At 47.5% G+C, this 25496-nt stretch overlaps 1 protein-coding gene across 1 annotated transcript in view; it reads right to left on the bottom strand.

Moving 5' to 3' along the window:
- NOX5 (NADPH oxidase 5) overlaps positions 1-24274 on the bottom strand; it is a 41136-nt gene extending 16862 nt beyond the window's left edge. Inside the window, exons 1-10 of the mRNA XM_059668607.1 lie at positions 24140-24274; positions 16582-16705; positions 14895-15045; positions 10906-11116; positions 9321-9555; positions 7903-8056; positions 7501-7679; positions 6025-6207; positions 4356-4488; positions 866-1008 (exon numbers count right to left, since the gene is read on the bottom strand). Coding sequence (XP_059524590.1) covers positions 866-1008; positions 4356-4488; positions 6025-6207; positions 7501-7679; positions 7903-8056; positions 9321-9555; positions 10906-11116; positions 14895-15045; positions 16582-16705; positions 24140-24189 — 1563 coding nt within the window. The 5' untranslated portion in view covers positions 24190-24274. The remainder of the gene's footprint in view (positions 1-865; positions 1009-4355; positions 4489-6024; positions 6208-7500; positions 7680-7902; positions 8057-9320; positions 9556-10905; positions 11117-14894; positions 15046-16581; positions 16706-24139) is intronic.
- Positions 24275-25496: the final 1222 nt, after the last annotated feature.

Genomic DNA, 25496 nt, shown 5'->3' on the forward strand with positions numbered 1-25496 from the left:
TATTCTTCCTCAGGTGCCGCTCTGATCTCTATGTATTCCTGCCAAACCCCACCGAGCCTGTATGCGCCCCAGGCACTGGCAACTCAGAAGGCTTATGGATTTTATCCAGGTTCAAAAAACAGCACTGATGCCCTAGCCAGTTTGGCTCAGTGGATAGAGCGTCAGTCAGCCTGTGGACTGAAGGGTCCCAGGTTCGATTCTGGCCAAGGTCACATGCCTGGGTTGCGGGCTCGATCCCCAGTAGGGCATGCAGGAGGCAGCTAATCAATGATTCTCTTATCATTGATGTTTCTATCTCTCTCTCCCTCTTCCTTCCTCTCTGAAATCAATAAAGAAATATATTAAAATAAAAAACAAAACAAACAAAAAATGAAAACAACGCTGATGCTAATGTGGGTGGTGTTGATGGTGATGATGAATGGTCCATCTGGACCATGCTGCCCAGGTCACTCAATACTTTACAGGCATTCATTCCACTGGCCCTTTAAAAGAACCATGTGAGAAAGGGAAGTCAATTCGTAAGTGAACAACCTAGGACTCAGCAAGGTTGAAGGATGAGCCCATGGCCATACAGTTAGCAAGTGCTGGAGCAGACGTAGAGGTGAGTTTTTCTGATCTCAGTTTTCCCTCTCTTTTCATTGTCCCCCACCTTTTAATGGAGGGCACAGACTGGGGAGGGCTGTGGGGATCAAGATTTGAGAAGGCTCTTAGACCACACAATGCTGAGCTGCCTTGGTCCTCACACTGCCTCTCGGCCAGTGTGCACGCTGCTGCTCAACGGCTGGTGCCACCAACCGGGCAGAAGGCAACTTGGTCCCCATGGATTGGCCTCCATGGTGGACCCTTCCTTCCCCATAGCACCTACCTGGGGCCTCCTCTGGCTCCTTCTCATTCTCAAACTCCTCGACAGTCTCTTGGAGTCACAGTCCACTGGGTCTGATGCCTTGAAGGACTCATAGAGCCTGTTTGTCCACTGGCCTTCTGAGCGGATGTGTAGCCAGATGGTGTCTGAACAAGAGATGCGGGGAGAGGATCAATGCTGGAATCCAGAGATGAGCAGGCCCGGCTCACCTGAGAAATTGGGGCTGGGTGTCCGCTGCTCAAGTCCTGGGTTGAATGTCCTTCCTCAGATCTAAACTAGAGCCACAGACATAGGACATGGAGATCTGATCTCCCCCTTGCAAATTTTCTCAATGAAGTCAATCTAAGCCTACACAGTAAAGGCTCCGTCTCCTCTGCCAAGGCAGGGGTCAGAGCTGCCCTGAGCACACCAGGAGCTCCCTGGGGTGGAGTCCCTGCCTCCTCCATCAGGCCAGGGTCTCACTAAGGTGGAGACCATCTCCCTCCCACATTCAGACAGGTGCCTGTCAATGGCTCTGCACATAGTAGGTGTTTAACTGGTGGTGGGACCAATGATTTTAATTGCATCTTGAGCCTGGGATGTAGCAGGTGCTTTCTAAGGTTCTCTGTTGAGTGGATGACTGGCGGAAAGGTAGTGTGGGTGGCCACCCTTCTGCTGAGGGGCACCAGAGAGAATCCACAGCATTAGACTGAGGAGGCCCCTACGAGACCTCCTTTTTCTATTCTTTTAACCCAGGGACTGTTTGGGCAGCTCTGTGAAGGCAGTGGATAGGCTCCTCACAGTAAGGTTCTTAAATACATAAAGTAACATATGTAGGCATTACAAATGAAACCAGTTATGATGAGAAAGTTATCAAAATTTTTTAAAAAAAATACCAAATGTGTGATTTAGGAATGGATGCGCTTCTTTGTTAACACATGAAATAACTCCCGCTGGGGAGTTGCATGGCCACTGAAATCTGAAGTAATGATGAGGTATCAGCCACAATTGCCGTGTGATATAAAGGAATCTATGGCTTTTATTTAGAAAAAGTCACAGGTTATTATTAACACTATTGTGGGTTATCTGCATTCCTAAATGAAGAAAAGGCTACATTTCAATTAGAGGTTATTGAAAATAAAGATGTCACTCCCCACCCCCCACCCCTTCCAAGTTCACAGATAAACTGGTTCAACCCTGTGTTTACAGAGGCCTGGGGCCGGCATGTCCTCACAGCTTTGTGAGGAGTGACCTGCAAAGTCAGGACTGGAGCTCAGGTCCTCAGACACCTCCTCCCATGCTCCTCTCTCAGGCTTCCTCCCCCTTCAGGCTATAAGTGCGTGTGCGTGTGCGTGTGCATGTGCATGTGCGTGTGCATGTGCGTGTGCATGTGCGTGTGCATGGGTGGGGGGTAGCTATGCCTCTCTACACAAATGCACCCTGAAGTGCCTCACACAGTGACTCACACGTAGGAGGCCCCCCTAAATGTTAGTTGCATTAAAAAAGCCACAGCTGCCAACCTGAGTCCCACTCCTGATTTCTGTAAACAGCTTCGTAAACAAAGCCAGAGTATTTTCCAGCTCCCATGAGGACTCAGCTCACTGCAGGAGACTCACGGCCCAAGAGAGAGGTGGATTCCACGCTGAGACCCTGAAGAAGCTCCTTTAAGAACTGGTCGAATAAATGACCCATCAACATAATAAACATAGTCATTATAACCAGAGTAGTAGCGATAAACTGAAATACTATGCAGCCACGAAAAGGAAATGTTCTTTTTGAAAAACTGGCATGCAGAGATTTTCATGACACACTATTCACTGAGGAAAAGTTGGCTGCAAAACAGTGGGAACAGTGTGATCCCACATACGCAAAGTTGTCCCTGCATCTGATTATCCATGTAGATGTACCGGCTGGAAGGCTGTTCACCAAAAGATTGACAATACTTTTCTTTAAATGGAATTATTTGAGGGATTTTAATTTTTTAACTATGATATTTTATTTCTATTTACTGATTTGAGAGAGAGAGAGGAAGGGGGAGAGAGAGAAGAAAGGGGGAAGGGTGAGGGAGAAACATTGACTCGTTCCATTTACTTTTATGCATTCATTGGTTGCTTCTTGTATGTGCCCTAACCAGAGGCTCTGACCCACAACCTTGGTGTATTGGGATGACATGCTAACCAACTGAGCTACCCAGCCAGGGCCTTTAATTTTCTTCTGTACAGATTTCTATATTGTCTGAATTTTCTGAGAGCATATATCTTCTTTAGAAAACAGAAAAGGGAAGAAAAATAGAAAGAAAATAACGCACCCTCTCCAACCTCCATCCCTGTCTTCATCCCATTCTACATCCAGGCCACCAATCAAGTCATTCAAGGAGGGGTTGCTGAGCAGCCTCATGTGGGGGGAACCCTGGCCTTGCATCTGCACCCTGAGCTCAGGGGCTGGGTCCTGTGGGCTCTGGTGAGGAGGCGTCCTAAGTGAAGCTAAATCTTCTCATAGGGATGAGTCAGAGAACCCCTTTACCCCTCATGAAGCCAAGCAAGCGTCTCAGTGTAACAGGCCAGGCAAGGCCTGTCCTGTCAGAAGCACTACTTGAGGTGGGAAGGCCAGTCTCTGGCCTGGCAGGAGGGCAGAGGTCTGAGTGCTGGCTCCTACAACAGCCCAGGACCAGAAGGAAGGCACACGCATGGCGGGGGGGGGGGGGGGGGTCTGAGAACAGCTGGGTGAAGGAAGGGCCAGCTGAACGGCCCTATGGGTGCTGGGGACCCACAGAGAAATGGGGTAGTGCAGGGCTGGGGCAAAGGGTGTGAGGGAGCCTGCTGCCTGGGGGTCCACCGGCTCATGCCCACAGGGAGTGGGGAAGCCTGGCTTCTTGGCACAGCCCCCTGGTACCCCTTCCTATGAGCCGGCTGCTTCTCTGCTGAAGACCTTCGTGGGCTCCCGACTGCTGGGCCATCCAGCTTCCAGCTCTGCATTCAAAGGCCTCCTTGGTCCCACCCGGCTCTAACTGGCTTGGCCAGCCACACTGTCTGCCTTTCATCCCTCTCTGACCCTCGCTCCTGTCCCCCCATTCTCTCTCTCTCTCTCTGTGTCCCTCCCTTCTTTCCTCCCTACCCCACCCCGACCCTTAGCTCTAACAACATCAGATGCTCCATGTTTCTAGATTTTCATGCTTTTGCCTATGCTTCTCCCCTCTGCCTCCTCCCCCATCTCCTTCCCTGTCTACTAAACTCCTACTAACCTTTCAAAGCTCAGCTGAAATGCCACATGCCTGAGAAGCCTTCACTACTTATCCCATCATGTCAGGCCCACCCCTGTGAGCTGCGCAGTAGCTGGGACAGCCCTGGCCAGGCCATTCACCGTGTCTACCCATCCGCCTCCTTGTTTCACAGGGAGCTTTTGGAGGTGGACTTTGCACGCCTGGTTTTTTCACCTCCGTGTGACCGGTTCCAGGCTGCGCTTGGTGCACAGTGGAACTCAGTAAACATCGGAACGATGGGAGGACTTGGCGTACCTTTCTGCTCCGGAGCACTGCTGATGGTGAAGGGGTGCCACTCGTAGCGCGCGATGGTGGGGATGTTCAGATACAAGTAGTCGCCAGGCCTGTAGTTGAAAAGAGGGGGCCTCCTGATGAGGAGATGAGTCACCTGGGGAAAGAAGATCAGCATCATTCCTCTGCCATAAATCAGAACTATGGCAGGTGCCCTCTTTATTCTGTATGTTAGATGGGCACATGTCACATGTGGTTCTTGAGGTGACCTGAGACCTTTCTGTGCCCATGAGTGGGGACCACCCCTGCAGCACATCCGCTAACCAGGGACGGGCAACTATCAGAGAAGGGAGGAGTCAGGCTGTGTCTGAAGTGGGGTTCATGGCTTGATTCTACTTCTTATGGTGTAAATGCTGCTTTATAAGTGGCCCCCTCCTCTGTGAAGCCCTCCATGACTGTTCTAGCCTCTTTCTTGGAACTCCTGTAGCACTTGGCCAGCATTTCAACCTTTGGGATAATAACATCATCCTGTATAATAGCGTCAGTTTACTGAGCACTTTCCTGTGTGCCAGAGCTCTAAGGCGCACTTTAAGTGTTCTCTCTAGTCCTCACAGTAACTTGTCGTACTTTCTCCATGTTCTGGATGGAAAGCTGAGGTACAAAGAGGTTAAATAGCTTGCTCAAGGCCATCAGCCAGGAAACCATGGCATTTGAATCCAATAATTACTGTCTGATGCCAGAACCAGGACATAAACCACAGCCTCATTATTTAACCTCCATAACCTCACACTTAAGTTGTCCAGAGCCCTGCCCACCCTAACCTGCCTTCCCTTTCTCCGCAAATGGCCCGAGTCGCTCAGACACCGGGGAGATGTCCTAGCCTCCTTTCTCTCTCTACCCTGAAATGCATCTAGTTGCCTTTTGAGTCCTTCTGTGATATTCCCTCTCCTCATCCCACAGTCACTGCCCCAGTTCAGGGTCAAGGCCCTGATGAGCTCTTATCTGCATTTGTGCAACAAGTTCCCAAATGGTCCCCTACAAGCCACTTTCCACAGAGCAACTAAAACATTTAGCTGGAACAGATATCAGCTTAATACCACACTCTCTCCCCCACCCTGCTCAGGGGTTCCCTGGGGCCTGCAGAGGGAGGCTACATTCACCGCTAGGCCCTGCCCACCCCTTCAGCAATGCCCTTCCATGTACTGTCAATCCTACAAACTCCTACTCATCTCTCAAAGCCCTGATATAGGCTTTGTGCCAGAGCCCTCATTCTGAAGTCTTCTCTGGCCTCTCAAAGACGAAGAGTTTGATCCCTCCTGGAACTGTACCTCTCTTACCATCACAGCCCTGCACTATAATGAAAGGACCAATCCTCTATTAGCCTCGGGAGCCGTGGAGAGCATGACAGTGCCTGAGCCTTTTCTGTGTCTGTCACCTAGCACAGGGCCTCCACCTCATAGCCATTCACTATATGGTAACTGAGCATGTTCTTTGCAGACCTGGCTTCTAGTGGTAGCCCGTCATTCCCCACCTATAGTGTCACTCCTGAAGGGCTGGACTGGGTCTTGCATGTTGCTTGTCTCCTCCACTGGGCTGGGGCTCCCTTTCTCCTTGGGGACCAAATAGGATATCCAGCTGCTGTGCCCTACCACCATCTGCATCTCCCCGTGGCCCCCCCAGGCCCTCTTTGCACCTTGGAGGGGAGCAGATTGACTTCCACGATGCTCAGGGCTGCCATGCGGGACACCGCCAGCCCGACGGCCTTCTCCAGGAAGAACAAGATGCCAGGGACCAGCAGCCACTTCCAGAAGTTGGGCCCATGCAGGATGAGCAGGAGCCACATGGGAAGGTAGGACAGGTGGGTCCAGTAGAACACCTGTGGGGGTGGGGGGCATAAGCCGCTAGAGTTCAAGGCAAGGCCAGGGCTCAGGGCCATCCTTAAAGCCAGGATGGTGCCCAGAGTCTTGGCCATACACACTCTCTCCTGGGGACTGGGCTGGGTAAGAGGCTGGAAAGCTTCCTCGCTTCTTTGTTCTGGGGGCTTGGCCCACGGAGCCTGTAAGGGAAGTTTCCTGGTGCCAGCAGGCAAACATCTGAAACATCCTCCTGGGGGTGCTCGGGGCAGAGTGGAGCACCCCCAAAGGCCTCGTAGCACCGATGTCCCATCACACGGACCCACTCTCCGGGGAAAGAAAGGCACGACAACAATGGTTTTCTGGGAACGGAAAAGAAAAAGGCTGAGGACTGAGTTTTAATACGCGCTCTGCTACTCTCTTGGGACATCGGCTTAGTACATGACATCTCTGAGCTTTAGATTCCTCATTGTTAAATGAGGATGCTGATTCCTACTTCAAAGGGCTGTTGCTGGCCCAGAGTAGGTGCTCTGTGTATGTCTATTTCTGATGTGACCAGTTCAGTCCAGGGACAGCCAGCGTCTCCAAACTAAATCCTCTGTGACCTCCTGTGTCTTGAGGAGGTTAGAGAGAGGGAAGCAAAGATAAAACTAACATTTTTGAAGCACTTCTGTTCCAAGTAGGTAGTTACTGGCTTCACATACATTTTCTAGTTTAATTACTAAAATAACATCAAAAGTAGAAGATTACAGCTTTATTTTGCAGATGAGGAAGCTGAGTGACCCGTAAATCGAGGGGTGAGGATTAGAACCCTGGGGGCCTGTGTTCCTTCACCTCCCTATGCCATCTTGAGCCCAGTTTAATCAAACTAGGGGATGAGCCAGAGAAAAGGCAGTATCTTCTAGAGCAGTGGTTCTCAACCTTGGCTGCACATTAGAATCACCTGGGAATCTTTTTAAAATCCTGATTTCTGGGCCTCATCCTCCGGAAATTCTGTTTCTTTGTTACTAATGTTGTGGCCCCACCCCATAACAAAGAAACAGAATTTCCGGAGGATGAGGCCCAGAAATCAGGATTTTAAAAAGAATCCCAGGTGATTCTAATGTGCAGCCAAGGTTGAGAACCACTGTTCTAGAGCAAAACACTTGCACTTGGCAGACATTAACAACAGCCCAATGGCAGAACCCCAATCACATGCACATAATATGCATAGTAGCCTGGGACCTTCATGGGCTCTGGGAGTACGTTAGAGGGGCACGGCATGAAATGAGATGGGAGCCCAGCCTGGGAGAGGCAAAGGGGCAAGGGCTGGGCACCTCAAAGTGGCCGCTCCTGCGGATGCAGGAGCTGGAGCAGGCGAACATGAGGAGCAGCAGCAAGAGGAGAGCCACGCCGGTCGGGGAGGCCAAGCCATGGGCCCAGCCAATGCCAGGCCTCGTGGTGAGCAGCAGTTCCCAAAACTGGAAGGGGCTGGACTCAGACTGGGCCTGGAGCACTGGAGACAAGCACAAGAAAAGCTCTTCCCACTCCGCTTTCCTTTGTGGTCCCCATCTCTCCCCACCAGATCCCCAGGAGGGCGGGGACTTTTGTCCAGAGTGCTGGCTTATCGGGGGCACCACTTCTCCACTCATTAGGCAGGCAGGACACACAGGGACTGGATAACTGAGTGGTTGTGAAAGGCTCAGGTCCCACCATCCCCCCCGCCCCAGGCCACTCACCAAAGTTCACAACGTGGGCCACAGTGTGCACAAGGGAGAGCCCGACCACCACATAGCCCATAAGCTGGTGAAACTGTATGTTCTGGTCCAGGGGCAGGACCTGAGCCAGCCACGTGGCCCGCAGCCACGTGAGGCAGCGCCTAAGCATCAGCACCTGCAGGACAAAGGGGCCGAGATCCCCACCTGACTCTCGCTCTGCCCTGTCCTCCTTCCCCAGCAGCGGTCTCTCTGCCTCCCTCCGAGCTAGCTGTGCTTCCTGCAGGGCCCCATCACCACCCCCCCGCCCCAAGCCTTCGCTGCTCTCCTGGGTCCACAGCTGGGGTCTCTGAAGTAGGGTCTCCGGAATGGGGGTGGGAAGAGAAAATGTTATAGAATGCCTGCTGGTATTGCTTCTATCTAAACATACGAGAAGCACTAACATTTAATACCTGGATTGTCACGATGCCCTATTTATTCTGTATGTTAGATGGGCACACGTCACATGTGATTCTTGAGGTGTCTTAGGAAAGATCTGGCTTTCCGAGGGGCACCTGAAGAGGGCTCCCTCACTTGCTCATTTGCTTTCAATGCAATTACCGGACACAGATATGTGGACTTGCAGATTACATTGTCCGGCTTTAACGTAAACTAACCACGCCTCACAGAAGTGGCAAGTAGCTTAAAAAGACTCACAGCAAAGAAAGTGAAGATTGAAAACAGTGTTGATAATGCAATAGCAAGTTACTAAGAAAATGCGCCATATGTCTCCCACTCCTGGAATGAACTCTTTGTAGGCAGTTATGAGGTTAAAAATACAAGCCACTCTTAAGAAGCTGATATGATCAAGAAGAGTGTTTGAACTAGAGATATACATCCCTGACCATTAAAAACGAACCTTGCCTTACAGCTATATTGTGGTATAAGTCGATTGGCTAATGATAATAGGGCATGCATATAATTTTAAGTAAATACACATGTATTGGGCTGTTGGAAGGGTCTTCTGTTTTGTTTTAATGGTAGGAGTAGGCAAAAATGCTCGGTGACCGAATTCCCTGGCCCAGGGTTCATTACATCGACTCCTTAGCCTGGCAAGCAAGGCCTCTTGAACGGTTCTCTCTGGTGGGACCCTGCCCAGGAGCCAGCCCCACCTCCTCCAGATCCACTATAGTTTTGTTGTGCCCATCCAATGGAAAATGCTTAGCACCCTGATGGGTACCCAGTAAAGGGCACAGAAATGCCAGCTATGTTATTTATGTGCTGTGTGACTATGGACAAGTCACTGCCCCTCTCTGGGCTTCAGGCTCCACCACTGAGTAATGACCCTGATTTCAAAGGTGCCATCCTGCCCTGGCACTCTATGTCCACCATGTGGGTTGTCTATGAGGAGCCTGCATCGGTGCCCCTGCCCGCTTCCCTGCATTGTACCCTCGGATTCCTACCGCGATGAAGCTGCAGTCGAAGTTGAGGCACTGGCCGCAGCCCTTGGCCACCATGACGCTGACGCCGAGGGCCCGGTGTGCACTAGCTGCCAGGGCGAAGAGCAGCACATGGAGGCCCGCGTAGGCGGCCAGGCAGAGGAGCTGGCTGCGGTGATTGTGCCAGTAGGCAGAGGTCAGTGGGCGAGGACGGGGTGGGTGCTGTTTGGTGGCAGGGGGCTTCAGCCAGTGGGCAGCACTGCAAGAGAGGGGCTCCACTCAGAAGGACGAAGTCGTGCAGGCTGGGGAGGGAGGAAACCTCCGGGGTTGTGATGGGGACCCGGGATCTGAATCTAGAGACCCCACTCCCGCTGCAGCCCACCAACTCTCTGGAGCCTGGCGACAAGCAAGCTTCCTTTTACTGTAAGAAACACAGGCGACTGCTTCGGACACACAGCGAGGTGGAGCTGGGATGGAGCTTCACTCTGTCTGATGCCACATCTGTGACTTTTTATTACCTCTCCTTACTTCCCAATTGAAAAAAAGAAAACCCAGCAATTGAAAAGGATGGAAGACTCTGAGATGTGCTGTAGTAAATAACCCACAAAAAAGTTAATACACAAAAAGAATAAACTAAAAACGGGCACTATTTATTCAGAGCTTGGGACCAACTTGGGTCTACACCAGATGTATATTATTTTTTCACAGCCCTTATTACATTTCTGCTTCTCTACTTTATGTGTTTGTTTATTAGTATACATGACGCTCTCTCCCTCTGGGATGCAGCCCAGCAGGGCACTCACTGCCTTTTTCCAGAACAGTGTCTGGTACATAGTAGCTGTTCAACCAAGTTGATTACCTGACTGCCTTTGCTAATCACTTGTGTGGTCCTAGGCATGTTACTTCAGGTGAAATACCTTTAATTTTTTTTTTTTTGTAACTTTAATCTTTTTACAACTTTAATTTCCTTTTACAAATATACCAGTGCTATAAAATGCACTGGTATATTTGTAATAATGCCCAGCACTTAGTAGGTGCTTACTTCTGTGAGTAGATTCTGAAGAGACACAGTAGGAAATGGAAGCATGACTATAGCTGTCCCCTGCGGAAAAAGTGGGCAGAACTGGGCTAAGCCAGGTTGGGTCGGGGCTGAACTGGGGTGAGGCAGGGCGGAGCTGACCTGGGGCGGGGCTGACCTAGGTGGGTCGGGGCTGAATTAGGGTGGGTCGGGACTGACCTGGGATGGGGCGGGGCTGAGCTGGGGTGGGGCGGGGCGGGGCTGACCTGGGGCGGGGCGGGGCTGACCTGGGGCGGGGAGGGGCTGACCTGGGGCGGGGCGGGCTGACCTGGGGTGGGGCGGGGCTGAGCTGGGGCGGGGAGGGGCTGACCTGGGGCGGGGCGGGCTGACTTGGGGTGGGGCGGGGCTGACCCGAGGCGGGGCGGGGCTGACCTGGGGTGGGGCGGGGCTGACCTGGGGCGGGGAGGGGCTGACCCAAGGCAGCGGAGGCGGGACTGGGGAATGGCTGGTGAGTGAGTTCAGGCCGCTCTTCGCTCCCGGAGTCTAAACCGGACACAGGCAGTGCCCACGTCGGAGAAGGGCTGTGCGTACCTGATGGTCAGGTTCTCCATGACTCCGGGGAAGTGCTGCAGCTCATCTCGGAGCTCCTCAAAGGTGATGTCGCCGCTGCAGTCCTTGTCCGCAGACTCGAAGAGCGCCAGCGTCAGCTGGTCCAGCTTCTCCTCCGACAGCGAGATGGCGCTCTCCAGCAGGCAGGACTGCAGCACGGTGCGCAGCTCGTCGGCATCGATGGAGCCATTGCCTGTCCCAGGAGGGGATGAGGCCAAGTCGGGGGCCTGCGCCCGGACCCCACTCTGTACCTGCAGACACCTCTGCCCTGCTCAGTCATTGCGTAGAGTAGTGAACTTTTCCTGCTCGCCTACCTCAGTCTTCCTCCAACCAATTTCCTTTCGGGGTACAGACCAGACAGTCAAAGGACACGTGTCACCTCGGCTGACAAACCCTCCATGGCTTCCTATTGCCAAGCTCAACAGAGACAAACCCGCCCCCAGCATGGAGAAGCTTTGGCCTCGGTGCCTGCCTGGCTGAAGAATCTGCAGCCGCCTCGTTAAGTGTCACTCGATGACCAAGACCAACTGTCCAGAAGACACACTCACTTGCTTAATCTATAAGAAGCTACATGCGCAGAGTCTCAATTATCCACGGGCAAACTGTGTATGCGGTGGTGGTGAGGGGGGAGTTCCCTAACTTGCAGCAGGCTCTGCTCAGCCATGTCGTCCTGAGAGGCCACAGCACGTGGACTTACGTGAACATGAGTGGCTAAAAGTGATGTGAAAAGGAAGCCAAAACTATCAACTGAGATGAGTATTTGGAGCATTTTTTTTTCATATGTATTTTCATTCTTCAGAAACAGCAAGACCCTTGATTGCTGATTTCTTGGCCTGCTTTGGATACAGACACACATGTAGCAACAAGCTCTGTCCCTTACTATCTGAGTGATGGTGAGCTGTTTAAGACCTTTACAGTAGTAAATGCTATTTTGCTCATCTTGGAAATGGGGATAATAAATCCTCCTTTTCAGAATTAATTCTCTTCAAGGATGAGAGATAATTAACTATAAAGCACTTAACACAGTAAAAGAAGGTGGTTGCATATAAATGGAAAGTCTTACTGGCTTTGTGATCATCATTTGGGCCAAAGCCAAAGTCTGTAATCACATTACAGAGCAGATTCTAACATATCACTCTCCAGCCACACCTCCTGTCCTCAGCTTTCCTAGTCAAGAGCCACTGTGCAACAGGTTTCAGACTACATCCAGAGCACCAGTCCCTCCCCTGCCCCTTCACACCCTCTCCTCCACCCAGCTCTATTCTCTCCTTGGGCATTTGCAAATCCAGAGTCTATCCACCTTCACAATTATTCTCATGCACACACTCTTCTTCCTCATCCCTCTGTCCTATTCCACTGACCCTAAGAATATCCCATCCCTGGGTGAATCCAACCACCTGTTTTCTTCTTTCCTGTACCAGGGCAGCTAAGTGAACATTGCTGAAGACAATCACCCGGGAAGGCAGGAATTGTTTGATCCCCAGCCATAACAAGGCCTGCAACTTGCCCACAGTCCTCTCCTGCACCTCTCGTAAGACCACGCTCCCTCTGTCTGCAAAGACCACTTCTCACCTCCGTGCCCATCCAATCAATCCCTCCCTGGCTCTCAGTGAAAACTTGGGCCACTGGAAGAGAATGCCCTCTAGCTCTTTCTGTGAAACTACAAGCCTCCTTACACCTGCTCTGCCCTCAGTCTTCCTCCCCACCTCTCTCTGCAAGAGACCTTGAGTATGATGTAGGCCTGTGTTCTTCCTGTTACAAGCCAACCTCTCCATCCTCAAGTCTTCTGAAAATCCCCAGGCATGAGCACAGCTTGGTGGTCAGAAAGCAGTCAGTAAAGAGGGCCCTGTGATGACTGGAGTGGGGTCTGAGGAAGATGCCCAGGAAGCAGTGTGGTCAACTGCCCATGGAGTGGGCAGGCCAGTCAGCTTGGGGAGTGGGTTCCAGGAATGAGGTCTGGCTAGATTGAGTCAGGTGGGCATGGGAGCTAGAGAAACCCCACAGGCCAGAGAACCTTGCCCAGCAGCAGATTTGTAGGTAGGTTGAGCTTTACAGGATAGAAATCTAGCCCTGTGACTGCCCTGCTCAGCACTGTTTGATGGTTTCCCATTACTCATTCTACTGAGACTCCAAAACATGGCCCCCAGGGCCTGCACAGTATGACCTCACCCACCATTCCAGTCTCACTGGATGCTTCTTTCTCATTCCAGTTTCCTTTACCCTGATGATTCCAGTCCTTCAGAAGCCCTTTAGGTTACAAAGTCACCAAATATGTAAAAACCAGGATGTTCATTTATAATGCCGCCCACAAAAAGAAGGGGGGAAGACAATTTCAATAATAGGGTTTGAATAAATAATAATAAATAACAGAGTGTATCCTATGCTAGGTACTGTTAGCTAAGTTAACTAATTTAATCCTCAGATCAACTTCATGAAATGTATTATTATTATTATTATCATTATTCTCATGTGATAGGTGAAGAAATTGAGGCATAGAGAAGTGAAGTAACTTGCTCAAGGTCAAATTATTGGTGGAGCTGAGATTTGAACCTAAGTAATCTGGCCTCAGAGTCAGAGATCTTAACTATGTACTGGGCTATGCTATATGGAACATAGGACCACATATGTACAGTGGCATATGACACAGCCACTTAAAATGATGCTATCACTACACTGAGTTACCACTTCACACTCACCAGGATGGCTATTATAATGAAAATAAAAAATGCTGGCAAGGCTGTGAAGAAATTAGAATCCTTGTGCTAGTGGGTATGTAAAAGGGTGCAACTGCTATGGATAAGAGTATGGTTCCTCAAAAAATTAAAAATAGGATTTCCTTATGATCCAGCAATTCCATCTCTGAGTATATGCCAAAAGAATTGAAATTGGAATGTCAAAGAGATATTTGTACACTCATGTTCATTGCAGCATTGTTCACAATATTTGAGAGGTAAAAACAACTCAAGAAACCATTGATGGATGAATGAATAAACAAAGTGTGGTATATACAGACAATAGAATATTGTTTAGTTTTTTTTTAAAAAATGAAATCTTGTCACCTAGTACATGGATAAACCTTGAAATCATGATGCTAAATGAAATAAGCCAATCACAAAAGGGCAAATATTATGTGATTCCTCTTATATGAGATACTTAGAATAGTCAAATTTTTAAAGATAGAAAGTAGAATGGTGGTTGCCAAGGATGAGGGCAGGTGGAGGGAGAGGATGGGAGTTAGTGTTTAATGGGTCCAGGGTTTCAGTTGGGAAAAATTAAAAGTTCTGGAGATGGATGGTGGCAATGCTTGCCCAACAACGTGAATATACTTAATGCTGCTGAATTGTACACTTAAAATGGTTAAAGTGATAAATTTAATGTTATGCATATTTACTACAATGAAAAATGATGTTATAAAACAATATAGTCTCACATGAACCAAATGTTCATATTGTTAAATAGTGATAAAAGGTAGCACGTATAGTATAATCCTAACTAGTTAAAAATGTGTGTGTGTGTGTGTGTGTGTGTGTGTGTGTGTGTGTGTGATCAGTTAGAAGACAGTATAGAAAAATGTTCTGGGTAATTTTTGCTTTTTTCTTTAAACTATTTTGTACTATCTCAAATGTTCATAGCAGGCTTGTGTTATTATTGTTACAAGAAAAAAGTAACAAAGATTTTTTTTTTTCCAATCAGAGAAAAAGACAGAGGACAACTCTGGTCTCAGGTGAGTTGAATCAAGGGCATTTGTCTCCTGGGCCAGTCTCCCCTTCTCTCCACCCACAAAAAGGAGGCAGGGACCTGACAGAACGATAGGGGAGGGGGACCCACAGAGGGAGAACCATCAGCCTCGCCTGGAGAAAACAGCCCTGTGTTGGGCACAGCACTGAGATGGGCTGATTCCCTCCCCCCGTCCCCCCCCCCCCCCGCCTCCCTCCCATGGAGTCCCCCTGACCCCTACAAAGAGCCCTTACCATCGACGTCATACACCTGGAAGAGGAATTTGAGTTTGTCCATGGGGTTGCCGTGGATGAGCAGGGTCAGTGCCTCCTGCAGCTCCTGCAGGGTGATGGTGCCACTTCCATCCGAGTCAAACAGGGCGAAGAACCGCTCAGCAAAGAAGGACTGTGGCCATAGAAGGGCAGAGACAGACACAAGTGTGGCAAGTGTGGCTGCAGGGCCTGGGCTTTGAATTCATTCACCGTGTGTGTGTGTGTGTGTGTGTGTGTGTGTGTGTGTGTGTGTGTGTGTACACCTTGGGGTGATGGGATTCAGTCAGGACCCAATTTATATCTGCCCATGAGGCCACACCAGGGTGCAGTGTCCATGGCCCATCCTGCCTGCTGAGAGCAAGGTTGGGCTCTAGTGGAAGAACTGTTTGGAGCCCTGCAGCAAGGATGACCTTGTGTATGGGGCTCAGGCCCCCTTCTAGCCTCTGGGACTGGTCATTTGTGTAGGCTCTCTGCCATCACCCCCATCAGCCTTGCAGTCCAGACCTCTGGTGTCCTCTTACTTCACATAGGGAAAGGGTCAAATTAGGGTCCTCCTACAGGCTCCCCTGGGTCCTCTCCATCCCCTTTGGGGTCACCACCAGGGATAAGTGAACCCAGGAAGAACTTATAGAGTAGATGTCACCTGCCTTTTCCTTTGCTTGTTTTGGCTGCCTATGGCCTACACTTAAGAATTGTTCTTAAGTGCCAATTCACTCCATCCATCCATCCATCCACCCATCCATCCATCCATCCATCCATACATCCATCCACCCACCCACCCATCCATCCATCCAACAGTCATGTCCTGCATAGCCCCTGCTTGCCAGGCCTGGTGTTAGACACTGGGAAAGACAGGTATTAAGAAGACCTGGGCTGGATACAGTGTCCCAGCTACCAGTATGCTGTGCTCTGGATGCTTCCCTCAAGGCAGAGAGAGAAGCCTGCAGGGCTCCTGTATCTGACCTAAAGAAACTGAGTTCGCATGAAGCATGAAGTCAGTTATGAACAGTCAAGCCTGCCTTGGCTTTATTGGTACTCTTTCCCCCCTGGATCCATTGAGTAATGCCTTATCACTCTCTACCTTCCTGAATGGCCTTTATCTTAGTACATTTTACAGCCTCCTGTTATCATGGTAATGTATTGTTAGGCAGAAGGTCTTTTTTTCTTCCCCATAATTACAATGGGAAGGAGGCAGAGCATTTACAGTTCTCTGCAGTATCCCAGGTACCAGCAAGTGAGGTACCTTCTGATCCAAAAAGGGACATTCAAATGCCCATTGGCTCCCCCTTATCAAGGACAGAGGCCATCATCTGAATGCCAGCCCAGAGGACAATTGAGGAGAAGTTGGCATTTGCAGGCTCAGTCCTGCTGTTTTCTCTGCTAGTGTCACCACTGTTTGTCAGGTATGCAGGTTGTTATGGGGATGGGCAGAGGATCCCCAAAATCGAAGGAAGACTGGGAATGATGTGGCAGCGGGAGAAGCTCATTTCCTAGAAGGAGGCTTACATCATAACATCAACTCTCCCCCCCACCAAACCCTGCTCAGAAGTGAAGCCTCAAGCCCAGAGAACCCAGAGGGGACCTTTCCCTCCTTGTGAGGCATTGTGTCCTGGGAACCAGATTGTCTTCCTCTGTAAACACAGTCCCCACTTCTGGAATGGACACTTGCCTCTTTCACATTCAGGGCTGTTTTGAATTCTTGCAGGTTGATCTCCCGGTCTTCTCCGGCAATGGTCTCAAACTGGTGTGTCACCCACTGAAGCCACTTAGCATCCTCCTTGGCACTCATGATACTGAGAGACAAAGGAGACAGGTTTATGAGTTTGGGATGGTCTCGGGCTTACAGTGGTCCCAGGACCTCTGCCTTCCTCTAACTAGGGCCATGGGTCTCCCAAGGAGTTGAATCAACTTGGGCCATGGAAGAGGATCCTTCACACAGGTGTGTCTTTAAGACCCTGTCTCTTCCTTCCATCTAGCATCATTTGGCCCAGGCTTGTGTCTTTTCAGGTTCTGGAATGATAGGGCCCCAGTGAAATGAACCCTAAACTATAGGTATAAGGTTGGAGAATGGCATGCTCCCAGAGTGCTGTTAAGAGGATGATGATGACTTTCAGCTCTATACTGTCTTCCAAATACTTCCCACCCACTACTTATTTTGGTGACTGAAGCAGAGTAACCTCCATCTTGGGTAAAAACTGCTGTTTAAAATTTTAACCCTGCTATTCTGGCTTCTGTAAATGTTTGCTTGATTAAATAATAGGGAAAAATAAGACTACTCCCATTCCAGAAAGGCCATAAACTATGTCCCAGACAGAGTTGTCAGTGCTGGCGCCAGGCCGGGCCTTGAGATGTGGTCTCACGGCCCTTTCCCAGCACGCAGGACCTCTTCTTTCTCAGAAGGTCCGGAAGTCTCATTCCAAATTTGGAAAACAAAGAATGGAAAAACATATAAATAAGAAAGACTTCCACCATATTGGGCCCCAGAATTTGAGAAGCAATATTTCCTCTGGGCCTGCTAGCACTAGCGAAATGAAAAATACTCCAAATAAATTTGGCTTATTGATTAAGGCATCTTCTGATTTACAATATAACATGACAATCTGTTGGACTATGCCGTTTTATAAGGAGGAAATAAGCTCAGAGCAGTTGAGTAATTCAACAAAAGTTATTTACAGAGTTCAAATCCAAGGCCAGCGCCTCCACACTCTGCTTGAAAACTTCTAATACAAGCCACACCAAGACTCAGACCTCAGGTTTTGACACTCTAGGTCCAAGACTTATTCTACAATAACCCAAGGGTATCACCTGTTTAAAACCCTCAGAGGTGGGCTAGCTATCCAGTGATCTGAACAGAGGTAAAAAAGAAGGATCTCTTACTCTTTGAGATAGCATGAAGGAACCTGGGGAGTATTATGCTAAGTGAAATAAGCCAGTCAGAGCAAGATAAGTATCACATGGTCTCATTCATGTGGAATCTAATGAACAAAATAAGCTGATGAATAAAATAGATCCAGAGACATTGAAATATGGAACAGACTGATGAATCTCAGGGGGAATGCAGGGGAGGAGGATGGGTGGGGAGAGATTAACTGGGGAACTTAGTTAACAGAATGATAGTGACGTTTCCAACAAGGCTATCATTCAAAATAGAGGATGAAATAAAGAGCTCCCTAGACAAAAAATGGCTAAAGGTGTTTATCACCATCAAACCAACACTGCAAGAAATGCTAAAGGAACTGCTGTACAGCGCAATTCACCATAGCTAAGATCTGGAAATAGCCTAAGTGCCCATCAGTAGATGAATGGATTAGAAAACTATGGTACATCTACACAATGGAATACTATGCTGCTGTAAAAAAGAAGGAATTCTTACCATTTGCAACAGCATGGATGGAACTGGAGAGCATTATGCTAAGTGAAATAAGCCAGTCAATGAAGGAGAAATACCACATGATCTCACTCATTTATGGGTAATAAAGACCATTATAAATTTATGAACAAAAATAGATACAGAGGCAGAGCAGCCTCAAACAGACTGTCAAACTGCAGCGGGAAGGCCGGGGAGGGTTGCGGGGCAGGAAGGGGTGGGTAAGAGACCAACCAAAGGACTTGTATGCATGCATATAAGCATAACCAATGGACATAAGACACTGGGGGGTAGGGGAGGCCAGGGGATTGTCAAGGGCGGGGGGAAAAAAAAGGAGACATATGTAATACTCTTTGTAACACTTTAAGCAATAAAACAATTATAAAAAAAAGAGAAACACGCACACAAAAAATAAAAAAATAAAGGAACTGCTGTAATGAGAAGAAATATATATAGAGGGAGAAACATAGGCATAAAGAATTAAAATGGGCCCAGCTGGTGTGGCTCAGAGGTTGAGCATTGACCTATGAACCAGGAGGTCACAGTTCAATCCTGATCAGGGCACATGCCTGAGTTGCAGGCTTGATCCCCAGTAGGGGGCATACAGGAGGCACCAATAGATGATTCTCTCTCATCATTGATGTTTGTCTCTCTCCCTCTCCCTTCTTCTCTGAAATAAATAAAAATATTTTTTTAAAAAAAGAATTAAAATGACAATAAATAAGCACCTATCTATAATAATAAAAGTATAATATGCTAATTAGACCAGCCATCCTTCCAGACGTCTTTCCAGGCGACATTCTGGACAAAGTCAGGATTACAAGGGAGGCTGGAGTCTCGGGTCCCAGGGGGAAGCTGGTGCCAGCAGCCAGGGGAAGGAAGGCCTACTCTTGTATGAATTTCGTGCATCAGGCCTCTAGTTAATAATAACCTTAAATGTAAATGGATTAAATGCTCCAATAAAAAAAATAGGGTAGCTAAGTGGATACAAAACAATGAGTCAATTATATGCTGTGTATAAGACCCACCTCAGAACAAAAGACTCACACAGGATGAGAGTAAAGGGATGGAAAAATTTTTCCATGCAAATGGAAATGAAAAATAGCTGGGGTAGCAATACTCATAGTTGACAAAATAGACTTCAAAATGAAGGCCATTACAAGAAACAACAAAGGTCACTACATAATACTAAAGGGATCGATCCAATAAAGGTAAACCCTGGTAAACATATATGCACAATACAGGAGCACCTAAATATATATAAAAACTGCTAGATGACTTTAAGGGAGAGATTGACAGCAATACAGTCATAGTAGGTGACTTCACTGGATAGATCTTCCAGACAAAAACTTAACAAGGAAACAGAGACTCTAAATGACTCACTGGATCAGATGGATTTAATTGACATTTATAGAACATTTCACCCCAAAGCAGCAGAATATACATTCTTCTCAAGTGCACATGGGTCATTCACAAAGATAGACCACATGTTGGGTCACAAAGTCAGTCTCTACAAATTCAAGAAGATTGAAATCATATCAAGCATCTTCTCAGATCACAATGGAATAATTTAGAAATCAACTACAGGTAAAAACACTGAAAAACATTCAAACACATGGAGGCTAAATAGCATGTTACTAAACAATGAATGGGTTACCAATGAGAATAAGAAATAAATAAAAAACTTCCTGGAAACAAATGAAAATGAACACACAACAACCCAAAATCTATTAGACACAGTAAACGCAGTCCTGAGAGGGAAGATCATAGAACTAAGGCCTATCTCAAAAAATAAGAAAAATTAATAATAAACGATTTAATCCTACAACTTAAAGAATTAGAAAGAGAACAATAAGAAAAGCCCAGAGTAAGTATAAGGAAGGAAATAATAAATTAATGACAGAAATTAATGACAAAGAGGCTAAAAAAAATACCAAAAAAATCAATGAAATAAAGAGCTGGTTCTTGGAAAAGATAAACAAGATTGATAAACCTTTAGCCAGATTCATCAAGAAACAAAGAGGAGGATTCAAATAAAATCAGAAATGAGAGCGGTAAAGTAACACCTGACACCACAGAAATACAAAGGATTATAAGAAAATACTATGAACAACTATATGCCAGTAAGCTGGACAATGTGGATGAAATGGACAAATTCCTAAAAAAATACTATCTCCCAAAACTGAATCAGGAAGAATCAGAAAACCTGAATAGGCCAATAACAACTGATGAAATACAAGCAGTAATTAAAAAACCAAAAAACTCCCAGCAAACAAAAGCCCTGGTCTGGATTTCTTCACAGGGGAGTTTTGCCAAACCTTCAAAGAACAATTAACACCTATCTTCCTCAAACTATTCAAAAAAATCCAAGGGGAAGGAACACTTCCAAGCTCTTTTTATGAGGCCAGCATTATTCTAATTCCAGAACCAGATAAAGACACTTCAAAGAAAGAGAATTACAGGCCAATATCCCTAATGAACATAGATGCTAAAATCCTCAACAAAATATTAGCAAATCAGATCCAGCAATATATTAAAAAGATCATGCACCATGATCAAGTGGGATTTATTCCAGGGATGGAAGACTGATACAATATTTGCAAATCAATAAACATGATGCATCACATAAACAAATTGAAAGACAAAAATCACATAATCATATCAATAGACACAGAAAAAGCATTCTACAAAATCTAACACCCATTTTTTATTTTTTTTTAAAAAAAACACAAACTCCTAGCAAAGTGAGAATAGAGGGATCATATCTCAACAGGATAAAGTCCATATATGACAAACCTACAGCCAACATCATATTCAATGGGCAAAAACTAAAACCATTTCCCCTAAGAGCAAGAACAAGACAGGGGTGCCCACTTTCACCACTCTTAATCAACATAGTACTGAAAGTCCTAACCACAGAGATCAGACAAGAAAAAAATAAAAGGCATCCAAATTGGAAAGGAGGAAGTAAAACTCTCATTATTTGCAGATGATATGTTATAGTACATAGAAAACCCTAAAGACTCCACCAAAAAAACTACTAGATTTAATAAAGGAATTCAGCACATGTAGCAGGATACAAACTCAACACCCAGAAATCAAAGGCATTTTTATACACCAATAATGAATGGTCAGAAAGATAAACTAAACAAATAATTGCATTTACAAAAAAATTAAGATATTTAGAAATAAACTCAACCAAAGAGGTAAAAGACTTGTACTTGGAAAACTACAAATTGGTTCTTTGAAAAGACTAAATGGAAAATCATGATTAAAGAAAGAAAGTAAAACAAACAAAACAAAAACATTATCATTAACAAAGACTATAGAACTCAAGAAAAAGTAGGGCTACAGAAATATAAGTGTATCAAGTGCAAATGTGGGTGAATTTAGAGGAATGAATTAATCTCAAGAAGTAACAACCTGAACTTACCAATAATCATTTAAGAAATTAGAAAGGCAGTTAAATGCCAATCACTTAAAATAATGTTAGACCTACCTTGTTTTTATAACTGAGTTCAATCTAATCTTCAAAGAATAAGTCCAATATCAAACTATCTCAGACTATCCTATCTAATAAAGAGGGAATATGCTAATTGACCCTCACACCATTGCAAAAGATGGGGGTGCCCACAGCCAATAAGGAGGGAATATGCTAATTGACTGCCATACCTTCAAAGATGGCAGGGCCCACAACCACAAGATGGTGACACCCAGTCCCCTCAGCCCTGCCAGGGTGGCAGGCATGCGGCAAGGCCAGGCCTGCCCCTAGACGGGCCTGGCTTTGCCACGCACCTGCCTCCGGAGTCCCCCAGTCCCCTCAGTCCCCCAGCTGCCCAGGGCCAGCCTGAGGCGCAGGCAAGCCTCAGATGGTGGCTGCCCAGTCGCTCAGAGCTGGCCCAAGGCACAGGCAAGCCTCGGCTGTCAGCTGCCCAGCCACCTAGGGCGGCCCAAGGCTTGTGCTGCTGGCAGTGGCAGCAGCAGAGGTCTGATGGGGGCATCGCCTCCCCCTGATTGCCGGGTTGCCTCCCACCCCTGAGGGCTCTCAGACTGTGAGAGGGGGCAGACCAGACTGAGGGACCCCCACTACAGTGCATGAATTTCATATACTGGGCCTCTAGTCTTATATAATAAAAGACAAATAGACCAAATGGCAGAAAAATTGAACAACCAATCAAAGCATAATTGCTAATGATTTGCTAAGGCTGCTCAACTGCTCACTCTGACGTGCACTGACCACCAGGGGCAGGCAGTCAACTGATCGACTAGTCGCTATGAAGTGCACTGACCACCAGGGAGCCGATGCTCTGACTGGTGGGAGCATCTGGGGTCTGGCTGATCGGGACTGAGCGAGATGGGCCAGACATGCCCTGGAGCCCTCCTGTGGTTTCTCCCCGGCCCAATTCCACAGGCCACTCCCCTTGGGAGGGTGCCAGACACAGGGCTCATGGGACTGATTGGGTGCAAGCCTGCGGCAGGCAAATGGGGCTGGGATGAGCAGGAACAGCAGGTAGGAGCTGCAGGTGGCATTGGAATGAGGGTTTTGGCCTGATCCCTGCAGGCCACCCAGAGGGACCCCACCTGTGCACGAATTCGTACACTGGGCCTCTAGTAGAAAATAATAGTAAGATTTCCAACTTATTTTGCAAAGCTAGTGTACAAAAAAAAATTCTAGACAAATTTAACTTATAGAGATGCAAAACTCAAACTAAAATATAACCAACCTAAATCCTGAACTCTAATTTAAAATTAATAATCCACCGTCATCAGGAAAGGCTTACTCCAGTAAAATAAGGATACTGAGCGACTATTAGGAAATCTCTCCACAGCCTCTGCAGCAGAGCAGTGGTCTGCTAGAGAATAGTGGTCCCACCACCCCTGCCACCCTCCCAAAAAAAAAGTAAAAAAAGAAAACAATAACAAAGAATAGTTGTTCCCAAACTGCCTGATGTGTGCTTGTCAGAAACAGGGAAAGTTTGCTAAAATGCAACTTTGGGGTGGGGCCCAAGAATCTCCACATTTAACCAACACCCTGGACCCACAGTACTGGGTCACATCTGCAGAAATGAACCGCTGCCCTGAGGGTTCATCAGTTCTCACTCTTTCTTGACCTCGCAAGACCTCACAGGAAGACATTCCAGAAAGCAGAGAGAACCCTGGAAAATTCACTGCGTAAAAGTGCTAATTAACTCAGGAGGGTGGAGGTGGCGTATCTGGGGTTCACCTCCCTCTTCTCAGAAATGTTAGTGTCAGCCTGCAGAATGAGAAAGGTAACTGGGAAAGGGACGGAGAAGAGACTGAAACAGCTGGTGACAGGTAGTGGATGAGGGCATGGGGGGCGGGGAGGGCAGCACCGACGGAGATGAAGTCCTGACAAGAGCTGGGGCTCTTCAGAGTCCAGACCTCCAGGGAATAACATGTTCACAGAGGTCAGAACTGTCCCCAGGAGACCAGGATTACAGGTCCAGCCTGGCTTCACACCAACTGAGTTGCTCACCCACTGCACTCTAGATTCCCCATTTATAAAATGCGACAAGCATCCCTCCAACTAAGGACTGCCCTGAGGACCAAATGAGATGCTATTCAGGAAAGTTCAACTGGCAAGCACTATATAAAGGCTAGCTCTTGTTATTATTCTGCCTTGGCCAATTCCTTATTTTACAGGTGAAAAAAACAGGCCCAGAAAAGACTGGTGACTTACCCAAGATCGCACAGTTTGGTAGTAACCTGGCAAGAGCAGAGCTCGGGTTTCCTTCCTGTCCCAGGCAGACACAGTCACTCTTTGTAGATGCCCCAAAAGGCCAAGAACCCTTGCTTTCCCTTGTCCCTGACATGGAAAGCTTGACAAAGAGCCACTCACCTTCTGCAGCCTTCAGGGTCTGGCTGGGCTGGGTCTCCTGGTATGCTCATCCTTTCTCCTGTCTTCTAGAGAACACAGGTCCCAGAGAAGCTGCTGTCCATACAGCAGCCTGGGTGTTGGATCCCACAACTCACCTCTCCCCCAACTCCTCCTTTTCCTGACTTCCTAAATAGTTGGCCACACCCATAGCTCATCTGTCATTCATGTGATGGCTAGTGGCTGGCTTGGTCCAGAGAAATTCCAACAGTGAAGGCCGGTGCAGAGGTGGGGCAAGACATTCACTGGGAGGAATTTTGGCTATCTTTCTCCTGGTCCAATATCTTCCACTTTCCCTCCCTCAAGGAGAGTGTACAGATGTGAGAACTAGAAACATACCATGGAAAAAATCACCCACAACTCAAGGGAGGCCCTACTCGGTGCCAGGAGGAAATGAAGAGCATCTTGTTTTTCTCCCACAAGGGTTTGCACTGTGATGACAGCATGTTAGGAGTTCGGACTCATGATCTGAGCTTAAGTTTGCCTTGTCTTAGAATCAGGATTGGAAAGCCCTTCAAGGTCATAGACTTCAACCAATCCTTTTTTCACTTCCATCTCTCTTCCACCCTTCCCCAAGCACACCTGTGGTCACTGGTCCTGACATGCATGCCTCCAGTCATAGCGTGCTCACTGGCTTGAGAAGCAACAATGTGTTTGTGTGGGGATGGAGGGGGGAGGAGAGGGGCGGGGGAAAGGCTACTTTGACTGTTCAAATATTCTTCCTCATACTAGAGTAAAGACAGAAATAGGAAAAAATTCTATTAAACACTTTCAGAAATGAAGTGTAGTAAATGGAAAATTCTTTTGAAAAACAATTGAGCCAAGCGGTAAATATGAATTATGCTTTCAAGTTATGGCCAATTAAGGGAGAAAAGGAAGAATGAGAAAAGGTGAAAGAGTTGCCAGTATATCATTGTCATTGTAATATTATGTGCTCCTCTCTGACTACCCCACTGGATTATGAGCAAGGTCTGTGCCTTGTTAATGTAGAATCTCAGGAAACTAGCACTGTGCTCAGCACATAGTGGGGACTCCAAGTGCATGTGTGGAATGAACAAACCAGCCGCCATTCAACTAATACTTACAAAATACTTACCATGTGCAGGTCCTGTCTGAGTACACAAAAATGAGCAAAATAATCCAACACGACAGAGGCGGATACAGAAGTGTGCCAAAAAGAGAGGAATAGCACTTTCCAGTGGAAGTGACTGATCTGAAATGAGTTTTAGAGTGTGAATAGGAGTTTGCCAGGTGGAAAAGGGAGAGAAAATTCTGAGCAGCTGGAAGACAAAGGCGTGAAGTTGCGAGTGCATTCTGTGTT

Source organism: Myotis daubentonii, chromosome 1 (assembly GCF_963259705.1).
Source record: "Myotis daubentonii chromosome 1, mMyoDau2.1, whole genome shotgun sequence".
Classification (NCBI taxonomy): Eukaryota; Metazoa; Chordata; class Mammalia; order Chiroptera; family Vespertilionidae; genus Myotis; species Myotis daubentonii.